Source organism: Natrix helvetica, assembly GCF_964273705.1.
Source record: "Natrix helvetica genome assembly, chromosome: Z".
Taxonomy (NCBI): Eukaryota; Metazoa; Chordata; class Lepidosauria; order Squamata; family Natricidae; genus Natrix; species Natrix helvetica.
This window is the reverse complement of record NC_138554.1, coordinates 65,356,861-65,374,435: the sequence shown is the minus strand read 5'-3', so window position 1 is coordinate 65,374,435 and position 17,575 is coordinate 65,356,861. Positions and strand designations below refer to the sequence as shown.

At 34.1% G+C, this 17,575-nt stretch overlaps 1 protein-coding gene across 1 annotated transcript in view; it reads left to right on the top strand.

The window, feature by feature from the left end:
* Positions 1 to 17,575, top strand: part of ADCY1 (adenylate cyclase 1) — a 216,805-nt gene that overhangs the window by 160,859 nt on the left and 38,371 nt on the right. Inside the window, exons 8-10 of the mRNA XM_081932154.1 lie at positions 2,163 to 2,318; positions 7,661 to 7,855; positions 11,733 to 11,830. Of these exons, the coding sequence (XP_081788280.1) occupies positions 2,163 to 2,318; positions 7,661 to 7,855; positions 11,733 to 11,830 (449 nt within the window). The remainder of the gene's footprint in view (positions 1 to 2,162; positions 2,319 to 7,660; positions 7,856 to 11,732; positions 11,831 to 17,575) is intronic.

Below are 17,575 nucleotides of genomic sequence, written 5' to 3'. Positions count from 1 at the left end.
AAATACACATGAATCAAGATCACAGGAAGTATTAATGCCATTTTATAAAGCCTTGGTATGATGATACTTGCAATACTGCATCCGCAATTTTGGTTGCCACAATATGAAACAGATATTGAACGCAGAGAAGAGCAACAAAGATGATTAGGGGACTGGAGATAAAACGTATGAAGAACAGTTGTAGGAAGTTGGTATTTCTAGTGTATAGAATATAATAACTAGGGAGGATATGATAGAAGTCTCCCAATATCTAAGGGGCTGCCACAAAGAAGACAGGGTCAACCTATTCTACAAAGTGCCTGAAGGAAGGATAAGAAGCAATGGATAGAAACATGTGAAGAGATCCAACCTAGAACTAAGGAGAAATGTCCAGGCAGTGAGAACAATTAATCAATGGAATAGCTTTCCTTCAGAAGTTGTGGGTGCTCTCCTGACTTCTTTTTTTCAATTGGATTGGTTATAAAATGGAAGCAAGTGAAGATCGTGAAATGGAGCTGATTTTATAAAAGAACAACACAAGGAGATGAAGAAAATATTTGATTGTATAGAACGTATAGATCAAAAACTAGAAAATATCATACAAGGAACAAGGAAAGAACAGGACAATGAGGAAAAAATGGAATCGTCAGAAGGGAGCAGAAGGGAAATACTCTAAAAGATGTGAAAAGAAAACGGGAGAAACAGGAAGATAGCTGGAGAGAAGAAAAAGAGATTAGAACATGCAGTCATAGAATTAGACAGTGGGGGAAAGGGCGAAGGGAGAGAAGATTAGAGGCATAGTTACAATGCAGATTCAAAAGTAGGTGAAATAAAAGAATTAAAAGAGGTGTACGGGAGACACCCCCTCCCCCACCAAAAAAAAGATGATTAAAATTTGGATGAGGGTGAAATGTGGGATAAAGGGAAAGGAATGTAAAGCAACCTATTATGAAAATACCTTATAATGTGTATGAATATTAGAACTATAAAAGTTGGATAACTGCCCTATATGTGGTGTGAGACAAATAGTATTTTTGAATATATATTAATAAGGTAGGAATATAATGTATATTATTAGAATTATAGAGGCTGAAAAATAGTTTGTAAATTAGATAAACAGTATTTGTATAAGGGTATTATTAAATATGTATAAAATGTGATTAACAGTGAAAAGCTAGGATTAAGTAATTTGATAAATGCTTGAAAGATCATGATTGATGCTAGATGTGCATATTGAAATATTGAATAATGCAAAAAGGAAGGATCATGTCTTTGAATATTAGAAGGCGAAAAGGGGGGGGCTAAAATAGAGGTAGAAATAAAAGGAGGAAAATAGCAAAACCAGATAAGATGATACAATGTATATAGTAGAAGGTTTAGAATTGAAGGATGATAGTAGAAATTACATGTTAGTAAAACTAAAGATGAAAATGTAATTACTAGGAATAATACTGTTACGTTTATTGGTATTGAACTGTTTGACACCCAGGAATCAAACCATTCACACAATGAGATGTATGAAAATAAAAAAACTTTATTTAAAAAAAGATTTGGAGGATTACTATTACTATTATACAGTAGTATATACTGTATAATACTGTATACTGTATTATACTTCTATACGGTATTCAGTACTATTACTGAAGGTTTTTAAGAAGAGATGGCAGCCATTTATCTGAAATGGTATAAGCTTGAGTAGGATATTGGACTAGCAGATCCCTTCCAACTCTATTATTATATTCTGTTGTATCCTGTCCTGTCCTATCCTATCCTAAAATAGATCCATTAAAACAAACAGAGAGATGTATATATTTCCATAGCTTGTTCTTGAGCCTATCTCTTTGGAGATAGTTAGCTTAATATATTAACAGTTAATATTTTAGCTAATGAATTCAAATGGGTAGTTGGATTTTGTAGTTAATTGAAACTATTTTTGGAAAAATATTTCCACTCTGAATATGAATAGTTCTATTGTAATATGAACTGTCACAAGGAACAATAACTAACTAACTAACTAACTAACTAACTAATTAATTAACCAACCAACCAACCAACCAACCAATCAACCAACCAACCAACCAACCAAATCATAATAATGATGAGGTAAGTAATTCAAATGCTTGTAAGAATGAACACAATGTATTAAAGAAATTAAACATATCTTTGTATATATATCTTTCCAGATATTTCCAGGGCTTATTCTCTCTGACATAAAGCCTGCCAAAAGAATGAAGTTCAAGACTGTTTGTTACCTCTTAGTTCAGCTGATGCATTGTCGCAAAATGTTTAAAGCTGAAATTCCCTTCTCCAACGTGATGACTTGTGAAGATGATGACAAGGTATATATATATATATTTAATTCAGCAAATATCCTTTAAAGACTGAATGAACGAGTATGTATATGGTTCACACAAACACACACAAGTACAAGTACAAATGCAAGCAGAGAGAGAGAGGCAGAGAGAAAGAGAGAGGACAGAGCTTAACTACAGAAAATGTACAAGAAAAAGTAAAATATATACAGTGAAAAAGTAATAATTAAGAATATAATAGCTTATATGTAATTTTTTACACTCAATTCAATGTAAACCAATTCAAATTTAAACCGATATACAAACAGTTAAGAGTGAATATGCATTTTCAATTTATAAATCCAAAATAACAATATTTTTCCATTGTAAAAAAATGGTCTTTTTAATACATCAAATTAAAAAATCCAAATTATTTATAGTAGTAGGTCAATATTACATCCACAGTTTTAAATCTTATTTCTTTTCCCAAAACTATTAACTTATAAATGGAAAGCCAACATTCAATAAATATGGAACATTTACAAATAATAGGAATCTAGATATTTTCCGCTATTACTAATGTTCTGCAGTTGATATCTAACATTTTAAAACCTTCTCAATTAGCACATTCTAAGAGAGCCAGTTTGGTATAGTAGTCAGCATATCAGGCTAGAAATTGGTTGACTGTGAATTCCAGCCCTGCTTAGCACATTGGGCCAGCCACACACTCTCAGCCGTAGAAAGCAGGCAATAGCAAATCAATTCCAAAAAATCTTGCAAAAAAAAAAAAAAGTTCCAAGTAGGTCAAAAACGGATATGAACAACACACACACACACACACACACACACCACACACACACACCATCTGCAGCCCTGTGGTAGGATTTACAATTGCAATATTTTTTAATATGGCACCTGTGGCATTTATTAGCCTTACAGACAACCAAATTATAAGGTGAGATCACCAATTCATATGAAATTAAAAGTCTGTAATCAGTCTTTATAAATGCATGTTATTAATAAATCAATTTCATATATGTTTTAAATATTTTTACTATATAATAAAAGTAATATAACCATAGTGGTTGTGCAGTGGTTAAGGCTGGCTTAGCTTCCATCCTTCTGAGGATTTTACTGACTCAGGGTAAAATGAGGATCCAGATTATTGGGGGCAATATGCTGCCATTCCTAGAGTGCTATAAAGCACTATGGAGCAGTATATAAGTCTAAGTGCTATTGCTAAATAATATTTTGGATTACTGGTTGTTTTGTATTTGTACAGAAAAGATATAAATAAAACCTTTTGTCAACGGAAATGCAACCTGAATAAGATTAAATTAGCTATCATTAAAACATAAGCCTTTGCAATGTTCAAAACTTATAATATTTTGGATATATATTAATTATTTGACTTAGACACAAATTAATATTTTTGGATTCAATACAATTGAACTATTTACTGTATGAAAATTTATGACTAAGTAGCAGAAATGAATTTTCCATGTCCTGAATATTGCCAACAAATTAGTTGTTCAACATTGGTAAATATATTTCCTCAATTAAATATGGATTTTACTATAGAAAATTATAATTACATTGAGATATGCCCATCTTCAGGTTTATAGTGTTATATAATGTTTCATATCATTCCAAGGTTTATTGCAATGCATCAAATAATTTTAAACACACTGTGATTTTATCTAAAATGTTTATTCATATTGATTTAGTCCATGAACTAGAAAATAAAGATTTATAGGTAATTATTTTTCTAGGATTATTTCAACTTTCATGAGAATCAGTATCAGATTTAAAAGTCTGTCCAAGATCTTCAAAATACCAGTATGTCTCACATCATTTAATGCTGGAAAAAATACTTTTCAATTAAAGAGGAACTATGTACTTTAATCAAGGTATCAAAATAATATTTCAGTGGTATCTGTTTATAAAACCAAGGATGAAAGCCGCCTTGAATACATATGATGTAATATAAAAGGAAAAAAGAATGACATTGTCAGAGGTATATACTACAGGCCACCTAACCAAGCAGAAGAAATAGAACTTTTTGCTACTCAGCTAATTAATGTATGCTGGAAACAAAGCAAATAGTAATAGGGGACTTTAACTGCCCTGACATCAACTGGGAGACAAACTGCATCAAGTGGGAAATCAAACAAGTTCCTGACAAGCTTAGCTGACAACTTTGATACTCAAAAGGTAGAAGAGGAAACTAGAGGATCAGCTATATTAGACTTAATTCTTACTAACAACAATGAAATGATAAAGCTGGTTAATGTTGCAGGAACTTTAAGGGAAAGTGACCATGTCATATTGGAATTCAGTATAATGCAACACAAACAATAGAACAAAATAAAGCTAGTGTCTTAAACTTTTAAAAGAGTCTAAGAGTCTGATTTCAACAAACTTGGAAAAGATTCTATGAGGGGTTCCCAAGATTCTAACATCTTGGGAAATTATGAAAAAAATTATGATAAAGGTCAATCCAGCACAATTTTTTTTAGATATAGATGAAATATTCCATTCCACTTGAAAGTTTTTTGCGCATCAAAAATTGATCAAACAGCTGTTCTTCCTTCATCAATTAATCTAATAGCAGGCATTGTGAATCATATAAAGATATTTTCAATTAGCATCAGCAGCTTAACTGGCCATTTAGAAATGAACAAACAATTGCTTCAATCTGTACTCCAAATATTAATATAGTCAAATTTCCTCTGTCTCTCAAAAAATAAATCCAATTATTTCTTGAAATTGCAGGAGAGATATTTTAATTTGTGGAAATATGAACAGCTTTTTGTTCTTAAATTTAAATAAACATGGACTATTCAAAGGAACTTATGCTAAGCATCCAAAGATGTTTAGACTGTATGTCACTATCGTAAATGACAATGCAATTGAACTTTAAAAATAAATATACTTACTCTTCATCTCCTCATAAAATGTACTCAAAAATAGACATGTGTTGAGTTTCCATTTCATCCTTATCCAAATTTATAAATGTAGAAGCTGTACCTTTCATCTATAGAGACTATAATTCAACAATTTTAAGATTAACAAAATAAACAATTGTTAAGGAAATTTAACAATTTATTAAAGACGTGTCACTTGAAAAGCTTCTACAAAAAATTAATTCCTTCTATCGTTTTATTAAAGAATGGGTTTCAGCCAAACAATTTATTTCATGACTTCTTTTCTTTAGCATCAGCTAGAAGAAAGCCATGCAAACCTAACCAACACATTGAAAGAATAAACTGAAGCAATTAGAACTGCAACAATTAGAAGTAACATTAGTTATATCTTTTTTGGACATAGAACAAAGGATAAACTATTTATAAAAATTGGATGTAGTGGAAATAATTGACACAAGAAGTATATTTTTTCTAAACTAAAAATGTTCAAAACTAAAAGTTCTTAAATACATACAGATTGTTTGGTTTTTCCTTCTGACTCCTGTTTAATAAACTTATCAATGGCACTCAGAGCAGAACACTTTTTATGTACTTTTTATGTGGAAGGGGATATTTGGATAGGGAGCTAAATATCTTCATTGTCAAAGATGCCTTATTAAAAATCCAAACAAGAAATTTTAGCATTCAACTGGATCTCGTTTTTGAATGAAAGTGGAAACTAATCTGTGTTTCTGTCTCTAATCTCTAGCCAAATTGCATTGCAGAGCTGCCATATGAGTTTTTCCATAAATAGCACAGGATTTTCATAATCATCTTCTTCTGCATTCAATCCATATACTAGAATAAAAAATTGTTTCTGTGCGGCAAACCTTGCATAAAACCATTTTATCTTGAAGACCCTCCACTTTTTAATATACTTTTAAATTTCAAGTTTATTATTTTATTTTTTCATATTTAATTATTATTTATAAATAATGTTTCCAAGTCTTGCATGAACTGTCTAAACAGGTTATAAATAGTGGCATCTGCAAAGAGAAATAAATAAATTAAGCTGCTTGCTGCAATCACGTGACCAAAGTCCCATCTTTTTATGTTCATTGAGGCTTATCTGTTGAAGACAGTTTCCCCTCACTAGTTAATGAAGGGATAGAAATAAGTGATAATTCCTTACTGTTTGGTGCCAAAGCCATATACTATTTATACAGAGGTTTCTACTTACCAATTAAGCAGGAGCAGTCCTGGAGATAAACTACAAAGCTAACAAGAGGCTTGGTGTTCACAGTTTAACAACTCACTTTTACAACTTCCCCACACTTCAGATAATATTTCCTTTGGAAATAATAAATTAAATGAATGTTGATCTATTATAATGGCCATTATGGATTATTAATAATTAATATTAATGAATGTAGATTAATAAGTAGAGATATAGCATTCAAGAGCTATGAAACAGTATGACTTTCACATACACGTGGCATTGTCACTGATAGAAATGCAGATGAAATTTGTATTTCTAATACAAGAGCTAAGATCAAATAAGTCTTAAACATTTCCTGGTTTTATACAGAACATAATATTTCTCTGTTGTTAAATATTGAAAAAGTGGCATGGTTTCATCTTAAAATCTGTTCCCTCTAAAATTAATCCATCCTTAATCCATTTTATATTGCAATAAATAAATGTATGTTCTATTTTCCCGCTAGGTGGAGATATTACACCGTTTTGTCCCACCAAGCACAGGATAGTAGTTTTGTAGGCCTTTCATTGAGGAGTGAATGGCAAGAACAGCCAGATTTGAAAAGCTTCCTTTCTAAATTATTGTTTCTGCCCCTTATCCAGGAAATTAAATATTACAAGAGAAATCTCTGTGATATATTACTTTTCTCTCTCACGTTAGTTTTAAACGTTATTAGATTCTATAGGATTCCAAAATGATCAGAGTTAGGCTTAATTCATGTTTTATAACAAAGTAACCAATGTATCTTTGAACATAAAATTGAGATTGTTATTTACATGAAGAAGTTACAACTGTTACAAGAGCTTCAGTTTCCCAATATGATACTTGGCAATGCTGTGAAGCACAATTTCCATATAAAAATTCTCCATTACCATTTCTGTACCGGTAATAGTTTGAAGAAATATATTAAGAACTTATGTCCCTATAGACATTTCAAAAAAAATAAAAATAAAGTCATGATGGAAAAAAATCAGAATATGTAATAAAACTAGGTAGTAAATTACCTTTTTTCATATTTTACAAGTTTATGGCACCTGATATTAATCAGTCTGAGGGTGGACACTAAATATTGGTTGCTACTGCTATATATTTTTTTGTAATTTTATAGATTTTTCACAAGGCAGAGCAATCTGTACTCCATTTAATGCTAGAATACAGTTGTTGTTTAATCTTTCAACTATATGTTAGTCCTATCGCTCACCTTTTATTTTTAATTTTTGCCACAGAGAAGAGCATTAAGGACAGCCTCTGAAAAACTCAGGAATCGTTCCTCTTTTTCTACAAATGTTGTTTATAACACTCCTGGAACCCGAGTTAACCGGTATATCAGCCGCTTAATAGAGGCTCGGCAAACTGAATCAGAAATGGCAGATCTAAACTTTTTTACTCTAAGGTATAAGCAGATAGAACGTGAGCAAAAGGTAGGTGAGACTTTTTTAAAAGATTGGTTGCATCTTTTTGTGTGTTTACAGTTTTTATTAGTTTATAAAATAAAATGCAAAAATGCAAAATCAAATAGTAGGAAAAATAGGGGATGGGAAAGAGAAGTGTAGAAAAGAAGGGGGAAAAAAGATGTTGACTTCTGACTCCCTCTGGTGCACTAGAATAAAATAGTAAAATCAAACCGCAACTTTTTACTTTTATATAGGAGTATAAACTAGCTATTTCTATAACAAAAGCTTATCTAATCAGTAAAATCCAAATTCAAAGCTTCATTTTTTTCCACCTCAAGAACTAAGTTCAAGTAGTTCCAAATAGAAACAGAAATACTTATGGGTGGTTTTTTTCATGTTAGATAGATTGTGTGGATCGAAATGTCCTTCCTTTTTTTTTTTTTTTTTGCATAAAGTAGTTTGCTGCCATCAACATATATAAGATATACATCAGTGCCAATTCTTTTTTCAAAGTCTTTTTCCATTAAACCCAAAAGTTTTATCTTTATATTCACTTTAAGAATTTTCTATATTAGAATATGAAATTTACTCCAAAGTTTCTTTGCTTTAACACATGTCCCTCATAAATGATAAAAGGTCTCCTCTTTACATTTACATTTCTAACATTAAATTGAAATACCTTTATACATTCTGGATAGCTTGTCTGATGTTAAATATCAGCAATACATCATAGAAATTTTCTTTTAAATTGTAATTTAATGTAAATTTAAAACTTTCATCCACATATTCTCCCATTGTTCAAGGATAACATTATATCCAAAATTTCTTGCCCACTAATCATACAATGCTTTACATATTCACTTTCCAAATTTAATTTCAATAGCACTTCAAGAACCTTAGCAATAATATGTTCATCGCTACCACACAGTAAGATTTCTAATTCATTTTTAACAAAATCAAACCTATAACGCTTTTTATCTAATTTAAATCTTCTATTCAATTGTAAATATGTAAACTGATGGCAGACATGTCATTATGATTCTAACTCTTCCTTAGACTTGAGCGTAGGATCACCAAAATTAAAATATATTATTTTACCATAAGGCTTCCTGGGGGGACACCCAAAGAGGCATCTTTGTAGAAACTTTGTTTTACATTTATAATTCTTAAAATGGCATGTCTAACAAAGTGCTTGTTAAAATCAACATTTACTTTAACTTCATCATACAATAAATAACTGTGCCATTCAAACCTTAGTTCATAACCTTCTAAATCAAGTAGCCTCTTATTCTGGAGCTTTACCCACTCCTTTAGCCAGACCAAATAACAAGTTTCAAATCTGGTAAACTCAAACTCCCTCTTTCCTTAGCATCTTGCAATAGTTTATGTCTAATTCTTGGGTTTTTTCCTTGCCATATAAACTTGGAAGTATACCTCTGCCATTATTTAAATGGAATATTAGTGGTAAGTAATGGTGATGTCTGAAACAGTCAAAGCATTTTTGGTAAGACATTCATCTTAATTATAGAAATTTTACCCAAAACTGATAAATGAAATTTGTCCCATCTTAGTAAGTCCTTTTTAATATCATTCCAGAGAGGCACATAATTATTTTGAAACAGTTTTATGTTTATGTTTATCAACATAGCCCCCAAATATTACATCTTTTTCCTGAGTCTAAAATCATTTTAGCCAATATATCACAGTCCTGAGAGGACATATCAGCAGTCAGCATTGTTGTTTTCTGTTTGTTTATTTTAAAACCTGCTATAGCCTCAAACACATTTATTTTCCTCATTAAATATTCTATATTGCTTTTTGAGTCCTACAGGAATATAACCAAATCATCAGCAAATGCCCTTAATTTATAAACTTTTTTTTTTGATACTTATACCTGTATCCTTTTGAATTTCACATGAATTAGTTAAATCACCATTGATAAGAATTTTTGCTTGCTCTGACATGTAAGCAACTTTGACCCCTTGAATAAAGTTTTCTCCAAAGTCCACTTCTTCCAGCACTTTAAACATAAAAGCCCAATTTATATCGTCAACTGCCTTGTCTGCATCTAAGAATATTAGAGGTGGCTGTTTCTCATTATGATATTGTACATATTCAATAATATTCAAAACAGTTCTCACATTATCCCTTAATTGTCTTTTTGGCAGAAAGCCAGATTGGTCTTCATGAATATATTTATAAAATCTTCTTTAGTCTTTCTGCCAAAACTGAAGCAAAGAGATTGTAATCCTTGTTTAATAATAAAATTGGTAATTCTTTGTCTTCATAACATTTTGACATTCCTTCAGTAGGTTCTTTCTATGTTTGAAGTATCTTTCCTTCCTGTATATACTTCAAATGTGGTTGCATCTTTTTGTAAATGCAAGATTTAGCCTTCCAAACCTGAGCTTCTTGAGATATTTTACACAGCATTCTTCAGCTGAAAGAAACAAAAATGAAGAAATCTTTCAGGAAAGAATTGGCTTCATTCATCACAGAATTATTATTTCATCACTGTAGTTTTAATTGATTGTGATAATGTTCCAAGTTAGGTAAGATAGTAAATCTTGCCTTGACATTAGAGCAATGAGTGAAAGGGATATTTATGTTTGTAATCTCTGGATCCTCTTCCTTCACACTTTATATGTAAGGTTAAAGCAAGTAAAATGTAGCTTTGCAATATCAGATAGTTGTTGTTTTGCCTGACTGTAGAACCCTAATTTCTCCCTTAAATTATCAGGATATTGTAATCATTTCATAATTTTAGATCAAAACTATCCTATTTTGCAAAAAAAAATTTTTGAAGGAAACTGGGAGCAGAGCTTTGTTCATATTAGCACTTCAGATTTCAAAATTTTTATCTGTAGAAGACCAACACGTAACAAATGTGTACTCTTTTTTTTCTTTATTCAGTTAATATTTGGCAGTTTCCCCTACAACTGTTTAATTGTTTTTGTTTTTACTAGCTACTGCCACTAAGTTATGATATTGTTTGTTGGGACTGGCTTTGATTCAAGATTAATTATATAGTATTTGTGTATTTTGTAAGAAACAATGTTTAACAAACAAATTGCAGTGATAAGCAAAAACACAGCTTGTGATAAAGTAGGGTTGACTTCATCCTAGATAAACAGTTTCACCAAGAAAAAATATTTTCTTCTGGGGAAAGGATGTCAATATTTTTCATGACTTCATTAAGAAACTAGAAAACTTACTTGTAAATGCAAGAAATCCTCTTCATGCTGAACTTTTTCCCCTAGTCTCAGAAACGAATTTGTCTTCTCCATTGAGTATCTCTCTATCTTTTTCTGTAGGTTTGAATGAAGTATAATAATCCAACCTATTTAAAAATGTATAAATCCTAGCTTTGTGGAAGCTCTCTGAAATCAGTGTGGGTAACTGTAGTTAGAAAAGTCTGCTCCTAAAGGAAGTTTATTAATGATAGTTAATAAAATATTAATACTTCCAATATAATGAAAAATTTAAAAAGTCATGTGAGTTTTGAGTGGAAATGGAGGCTGCTATGTTACAGCACTTTTGAGATAACTGAGATAACTGCAGAGATGGCATTCTACCTTTCCTTCCCAGTCTGAGGTGTAAAGAGGCTACTGCTTGCCTTTGCTGTTTTCTGAATAGCATACAACATATTTTCAAGAATAGCACACATTTATCTGGGATTCACCCCCTTCTTTTCCTGATTCCAAGTTAAGGAGTGATGTAAAGACTTATTTTTCCAAATCTAGGCTAACTCTAAATATTTAAAAAGAAATATGTAACTGGCAAAGTTCAGGATTTTAAATCACTTTCTGTACTTCATTTTTAACACAATTGTCTTTGGAATCACAAAATGCAAAGCAAATGGCTAACTAAATCCATCTCTCTCCTTCCCCTCTTTCATTCACAGTATCACCAACTTCAAGATGAATATTTCACCAGTGCTGTAGTCTTGTCACTGATTCTAGCTGCCTTATTTGGCCTTGTCTATCTTTTAATAATACCACAGTAAGTCATTTTGTTTCCAATAACTTAAATGCCAAGTGCATTTATATTGGTATATAAGTATTTTGAATGTGCTTTGTATTAATTAAAAGTGTCTAATTCTTAAATTCTATCCAACATACTAAAAAACCCTCAATTAATGTCTTTTAGCTTTGAAAATTTTCCATTGCTCTTTAACTGAAGTTAATGGGAACAAAACTAGTGCAATGGATTGCTTGTGGAAAAACAAATCTTGTAGGAAGTAATAAAACAAAGACATTTTTACATTCGTGCATAATAAGAAGCAAATTTGCTTTTGGTCCTACTTTCATCTTGGAGCTAGGAAAGTTTAACAGAGCAATATCTGCATTCATGGCTTTTCTAATGCTAATGGAAATTTAAGAGCCAAGGATTCAGTGCATCATAAAATCAGTGTAAAGAAAATCGAAGGGTAAACAGATTATATATAAATTGTGTACCATAATGCCTTATTTACCTTTTCCCCTTCCAATACAACAATATGGTGTCCTAATTCAGTCTGAGATCAGGGATTCTTTTCTTTAGGGTAAAAAATAGCTCATAGAAGTTTTTTAAATATTTGTTTCAGGGGAGAGTTAGTACATTTTCATCCATAGGGTATTTTTTTCTTTCTTTGTTTAAAAGAGTAGTATTATTTATTTTATCTATTTCTTTCTATTGAAATATAAAAGCAGATTATGGCTTCTTTCTGACAGAAAGAGTGATTAATGACTTACCTCAGTTTGAAATAAATGCTTCCACACTCTGCTAAGGGCTTTCTAAAAGAAATTAAGTTAATGCTTTATGAAACTAATTTATTCCAGAAAAATAAACCAGAAAGTAAGGAAGCAAAGTACTGTACATAGTTTATATTTTGTCTAGTGTATATGGAAAAGAATTGCACTATAAAATCAAATATGATTTATATACAGTTAATAAATTCCTGATTAAAGCCATCCGGAAAAAAATGGATGATTGGCAGAATGAAGGAAGGAAATAGATAATATAAATAAGTAGCATCAAAGACTCCCCTTGGGAGAACTGTAAGCTATTTTTACAGCTATGTCAATTTGTGAAAATGCAGTTACCCAAGTAAATTCCACAAAAGGGAGGGTCTAACCACTATGGAAAGCATACATTCTTGGAAAGAGTATTGTAGAATTGTTGCAGGAGATATCTGCACAATTCTTTCTTGTTGCAGAACAAGGAAAGTTGATATAACAATTCGCTTTTCTTTTTCTTTCATATGACCAATGTACTCAAGAAGATATTTAACTTCTCTTAGTTGTCTCCTATTATTTTTATTTCTTAAAAATAAAAATCTTAAGTATCTATCACTTATTTCATATAACTCTCTTTTTGTGAGATACTCAGGAATTGTTATCCAATCTTATTTTTATATGTAGTTTTGGACCCAAGATAACTTGTCTTGATATTCCTCCTTTAATAATAAAATTGATAGTCTTACAAATTCACATAAGGAGTATTAACAAAAGATTGAAAATATGCTGGGGTGGGGACATGAACTGTATTCTAAATGGAAAGCAATGCAACTTCTGTAACCTTATCCTATCTTAGTTTAATAAGTAATGTGAAAAGAATTCTGGAAGTAATCAGTGACGTGCGGTGAGGTTTATGGCTGGTGAGGCTGGTGACGTCATCAGGAAGGCGGGGAATGGGACCACAAGTGCTGGAGGCTCAGGCTGCCTCAGCCTCCAGCACACGTGATCCCATTCCCCGCCTTCCTGAGCGTGCTCCGCCGGCTCGCACTCCACAGTCCTCAAAAGCGACTGGGGAACAACGAGAACCTTCCTGCCTCTGCTGGACTTTGCGCGCTCCTCGTGACTGCATTTTGCAATGATGCCTAATAGCGGTTTATGGTCAGTCACTAAGTGGAAATGACGGCCGTAAAGATAGGTGTGAAAACGTTTCACTCCCGCCACTATAGCCAATGCTTCACGATTGAGTTGGCTATAGTTCCTTTCTGGTGACGAAAGAGTGCGAGAGAAAAATGCAACCGGAGCCTCTAGTCCTGATGGTTGGGGGTGACTTAGGACTGCGCCGACCCCATAAGGGGATGCATCACACGCCAGCACTAAAGGTAGAGACGCATCGTATTGCAGGAGAACACTTCTAGACATGAGGAAGTTTTTAACAGTTTGAAAAGCCATGGCTTCTTGCTTTCCCCACGCCCACTTTGCTGACCTATCTAGTAAACGGTGTAGGGGCTCTACCAGCGATGCCTTATGCAGTAGGAAATATTGTAAAAGTTTAAAAGTCCTAGAAAAGCTTGTAACTCAGCTTTAGTGGTTGTCATTGGAGCTTGTCATATAGCTTGCACCTTGTCAGGGGTAGGATGGATTCCCTTTGCGTCTATCAAAAATCCCAGAAATTCGACCTGAGGCACCGCGATCTGGCATTTGGTTGTCTTTAGCTTCAAACCAACATCTCGGAACTGGCGAAGTATGGTACGGAGGTGGGTCAGTAGATTGGCTAGGGAACGTGCCAAGACCAGGATGTCGTTGAAATAAGGGACGACACATGGTATGCTCTGCAATAGCCTTTCCATGAGATTTTGAAAATGTCCAGGAGCCACACTGACTCCAAACTGAAGTCGGTTGCACTTGAATGCGCCCCTATATGTGACTATAGTCTGGGCTTTCAGCAGTTGCCTCATCTACAGGCAACTGCTGATATGCCTGGGCTAGGTCTAATTTAGCAAATATTGTCCCCTGCCCCAGAGAATGCAGCAGTTGCTGCACCATGGGTACAGGGTATGCGCTCTGTTGCAACACCCTGTTCAAAGTGCATTTAAAATCAGCACATATGCGCACAGACCCATCACTCTTAATCAGGGTCACAATAGGTGTTTCCCAATGGGTGTGATCAATAGGTTCTAGCACCCCTTGAGCCAGCAATTTATCTATTTCCGTGTCAACTTTAGGCTTTAACACAAAAGGTACCCTGCGTGGCTTAAGACACTGTGGAGGAACCTGCGGATCTAAATTAAATGAAATTGGGGTGCCAGTGTATCTCCCCAAACCTTCTCTGAAAACTTCTGGGAACTCCTTAATCAACATGTCTTGATATGGAATACATTCTATCTGGTCAATTCCCGTTACTCTCAAACCCAGGGCTTCGAACCATTCCAGCCCTAATAGCCTTGGTCATGGTCCTTTGACTACAATCAAAGGTAACTTCCTGCAAAATTGTTTAAACTGTACCCTACAAAAATACTTACCTAAAACCGGAATGGGATTTCCCTGGAAATCCCTTAGATTTAACAGCATGGTTTCAACCTTGTCTGAATCAAATTGGGCATGCGTCTTTTAGCAGTCGTCCAAGAAATTATGGAGAAAGCTGATCCTGTGTTTACCTCTATAGGGCAGGACTGCCTCTCCAATTTTACTGTTATAATTTTTTTCCCCTAGGGCTATGGGTAATCTGATCAACTTCAGTCTCTTCCCTGCCCTCATTGACAGTGAAACAGGATTCCCTTTTCCTGAATGTAGCCCCCTTAACAAATTTGGATGGTTTCCTGTCATACTGACTATTGCTGGGTGAGGTGCCCTCTAAAGCATCAGTGCAAGGTGCAGCTGCTCTACAGACCTTGCTTAAATGACTATGTTTCCCGCAGCGGAGGCAGATTGTGTTTTTAAAACGGCACTCCACTCTATCATGTTTACCTCCGCACCCAGGGCAATTACTGGATGTAATTGGGGGCTTACCCTGCCGACCTCTGGCCTGCTCTGCTTTTAACCAGTGGATCTCATCATCCTCAGTAGCCATCTCTTCATTGCTGATATGTTCATGATGCAGGTCAAGAGGTTTTCCCGCTACTTAAGGCTTGGAAAATCTTTGAATTTCCTCTGTCGATCGTTTTCACAGTTCCATTGCTCTGGCCTGGTTTGGCCAGGAGGTGGCGCTGTAAGTGGAGATCTCTTACACCACTGACAATTTGGTCCATAAGGACATCATCTAAATCTCTGAAATTACAATGTAGAGCAGTGGCTTGTAACACAGCCACATACTCATTAATTGTTTCTCCCTCACGCTGGCTTCTCCTATAAAAGGTATGCCGATGTGTTGTGTGGGATGGTGTTGGAGCATAATGATTCCTTAGTTTCACCATTAAGACATCCCATGATACAGTGTGTATGGACTGAGGAGCCACTAGCATGCCCGCAATATTAAACATCTCCGTGCCACACAAATTTAGAAAACATGACTTTTTCCATTGCTCAGATAGATCGGTGTAATCATTCAAACTGGGAAATTTAGATAAATCTATAAATTATTCAAACTGGGAAATATATGAGTCCCGGGTTTCTGCAGCCCCATTAAAAACTGCTAGCATATTCATTGAAGCCATTCTGAGGTAACTTGTTTGCTCCGTCAAATAATCAGACGGCAGTCCTCATAGGCTTTGTGACTATGCTCGACCTCTCGTCGAGTGATTCCTCTGAGGGACTTCAGCTCTCATGACTCAGCTCTATGATTAGTGACTTTTATCAGCTCTGCCTGGGCTCCGCCTCAACATCCCATCCTCGTCGCCGATGTTCTAACTGGGAGAACACGGGCAGACAAATGGAGGTGAGCCAGGACTTCAAAAGGCTAACATTTTTAATGCTAACAAGTTTCCAAACGCAGCAATTCGCGCATCTCAGCTAACTGGCAACAGCTGAGCCCTGTTTGACAGCTCTTTATATATACCGGCTGTCAAACAGGTAACCAATCAGAAGTGAGGACTGCGCCCCCTAATCAATGGACCAGAGGGAAAATTATAGAATATAGCAGATCTGGAATAGAAAAATCTAAAATTTTAACTCTTCAACAGCAAAGAGGTGGGTTGAGTGGGGTTCCTAACTATTTGGCAAAATACTTAATTAATACTTAATTAGAGCATCTGTCAGAGCCTTGACAGCTAGGATGTTTGGCAGAATACAATTCCTCCTGCAGTGCCATCCAACTTGATGTTTTTGAAAAAAATGGAAGTCTTTGGAATAGGGAACGACCAAGATCTATTTGACTATAGAGAACTGTAGATATTCTGAAGCTGTTATAAGCAAAATATATGTGTACAATAGCAATGAGGATGTGGAGACTCTAGAAAGAGTGCAGAGAAGAGCAACAAAGATGATTAGGGGAATGGAAGCTAAAACATATGAAGAATGGTTGCAGGAACTGGGTGTGTCTAGTTTAATGAAAAGAAGGACTAGGGGAGACATGATAGCAGTATTCCAATATTTCAGGGGTTGCCACAAAGAAGAGGGAGTCAAACTATTCTCCAAAGCACTTGAGGATAGAACAATAAGCAATGCATGGAAACTAATCAAGGAGAGAAGCAACTTAGAACTGAGGAGAAATTTCCTGACAGAACAATTAATCAGTGGAACAACTTGCCTCCAGAAGTTGTGAATGATCCAACACTGGAAGTTTTCAAGAAGATGTTGGATAATTATTTGTCTGAAGTGATGTAGGGTTTCCTGCCTACGTAGGAGGTTGTACTAGAAGACCTCCCAAGACCCGTCCAATTCTGTTATTCTATTCTATTCTATTCTATTCTATTCTATTCTAACAGTGCTCTGAGAAGGTGTTTATTCACTGTTCCTCTATTTGACATGAGTGTTAATCATAGGACTGGTGGAGTTTTATATCTAATAAGTGAAATACACCTTTCCATACACATGCTCTGAATTTCCTGCCTCTATCAGGATTTTTTAAAAAATATTTGTATTTTAAATACAAATA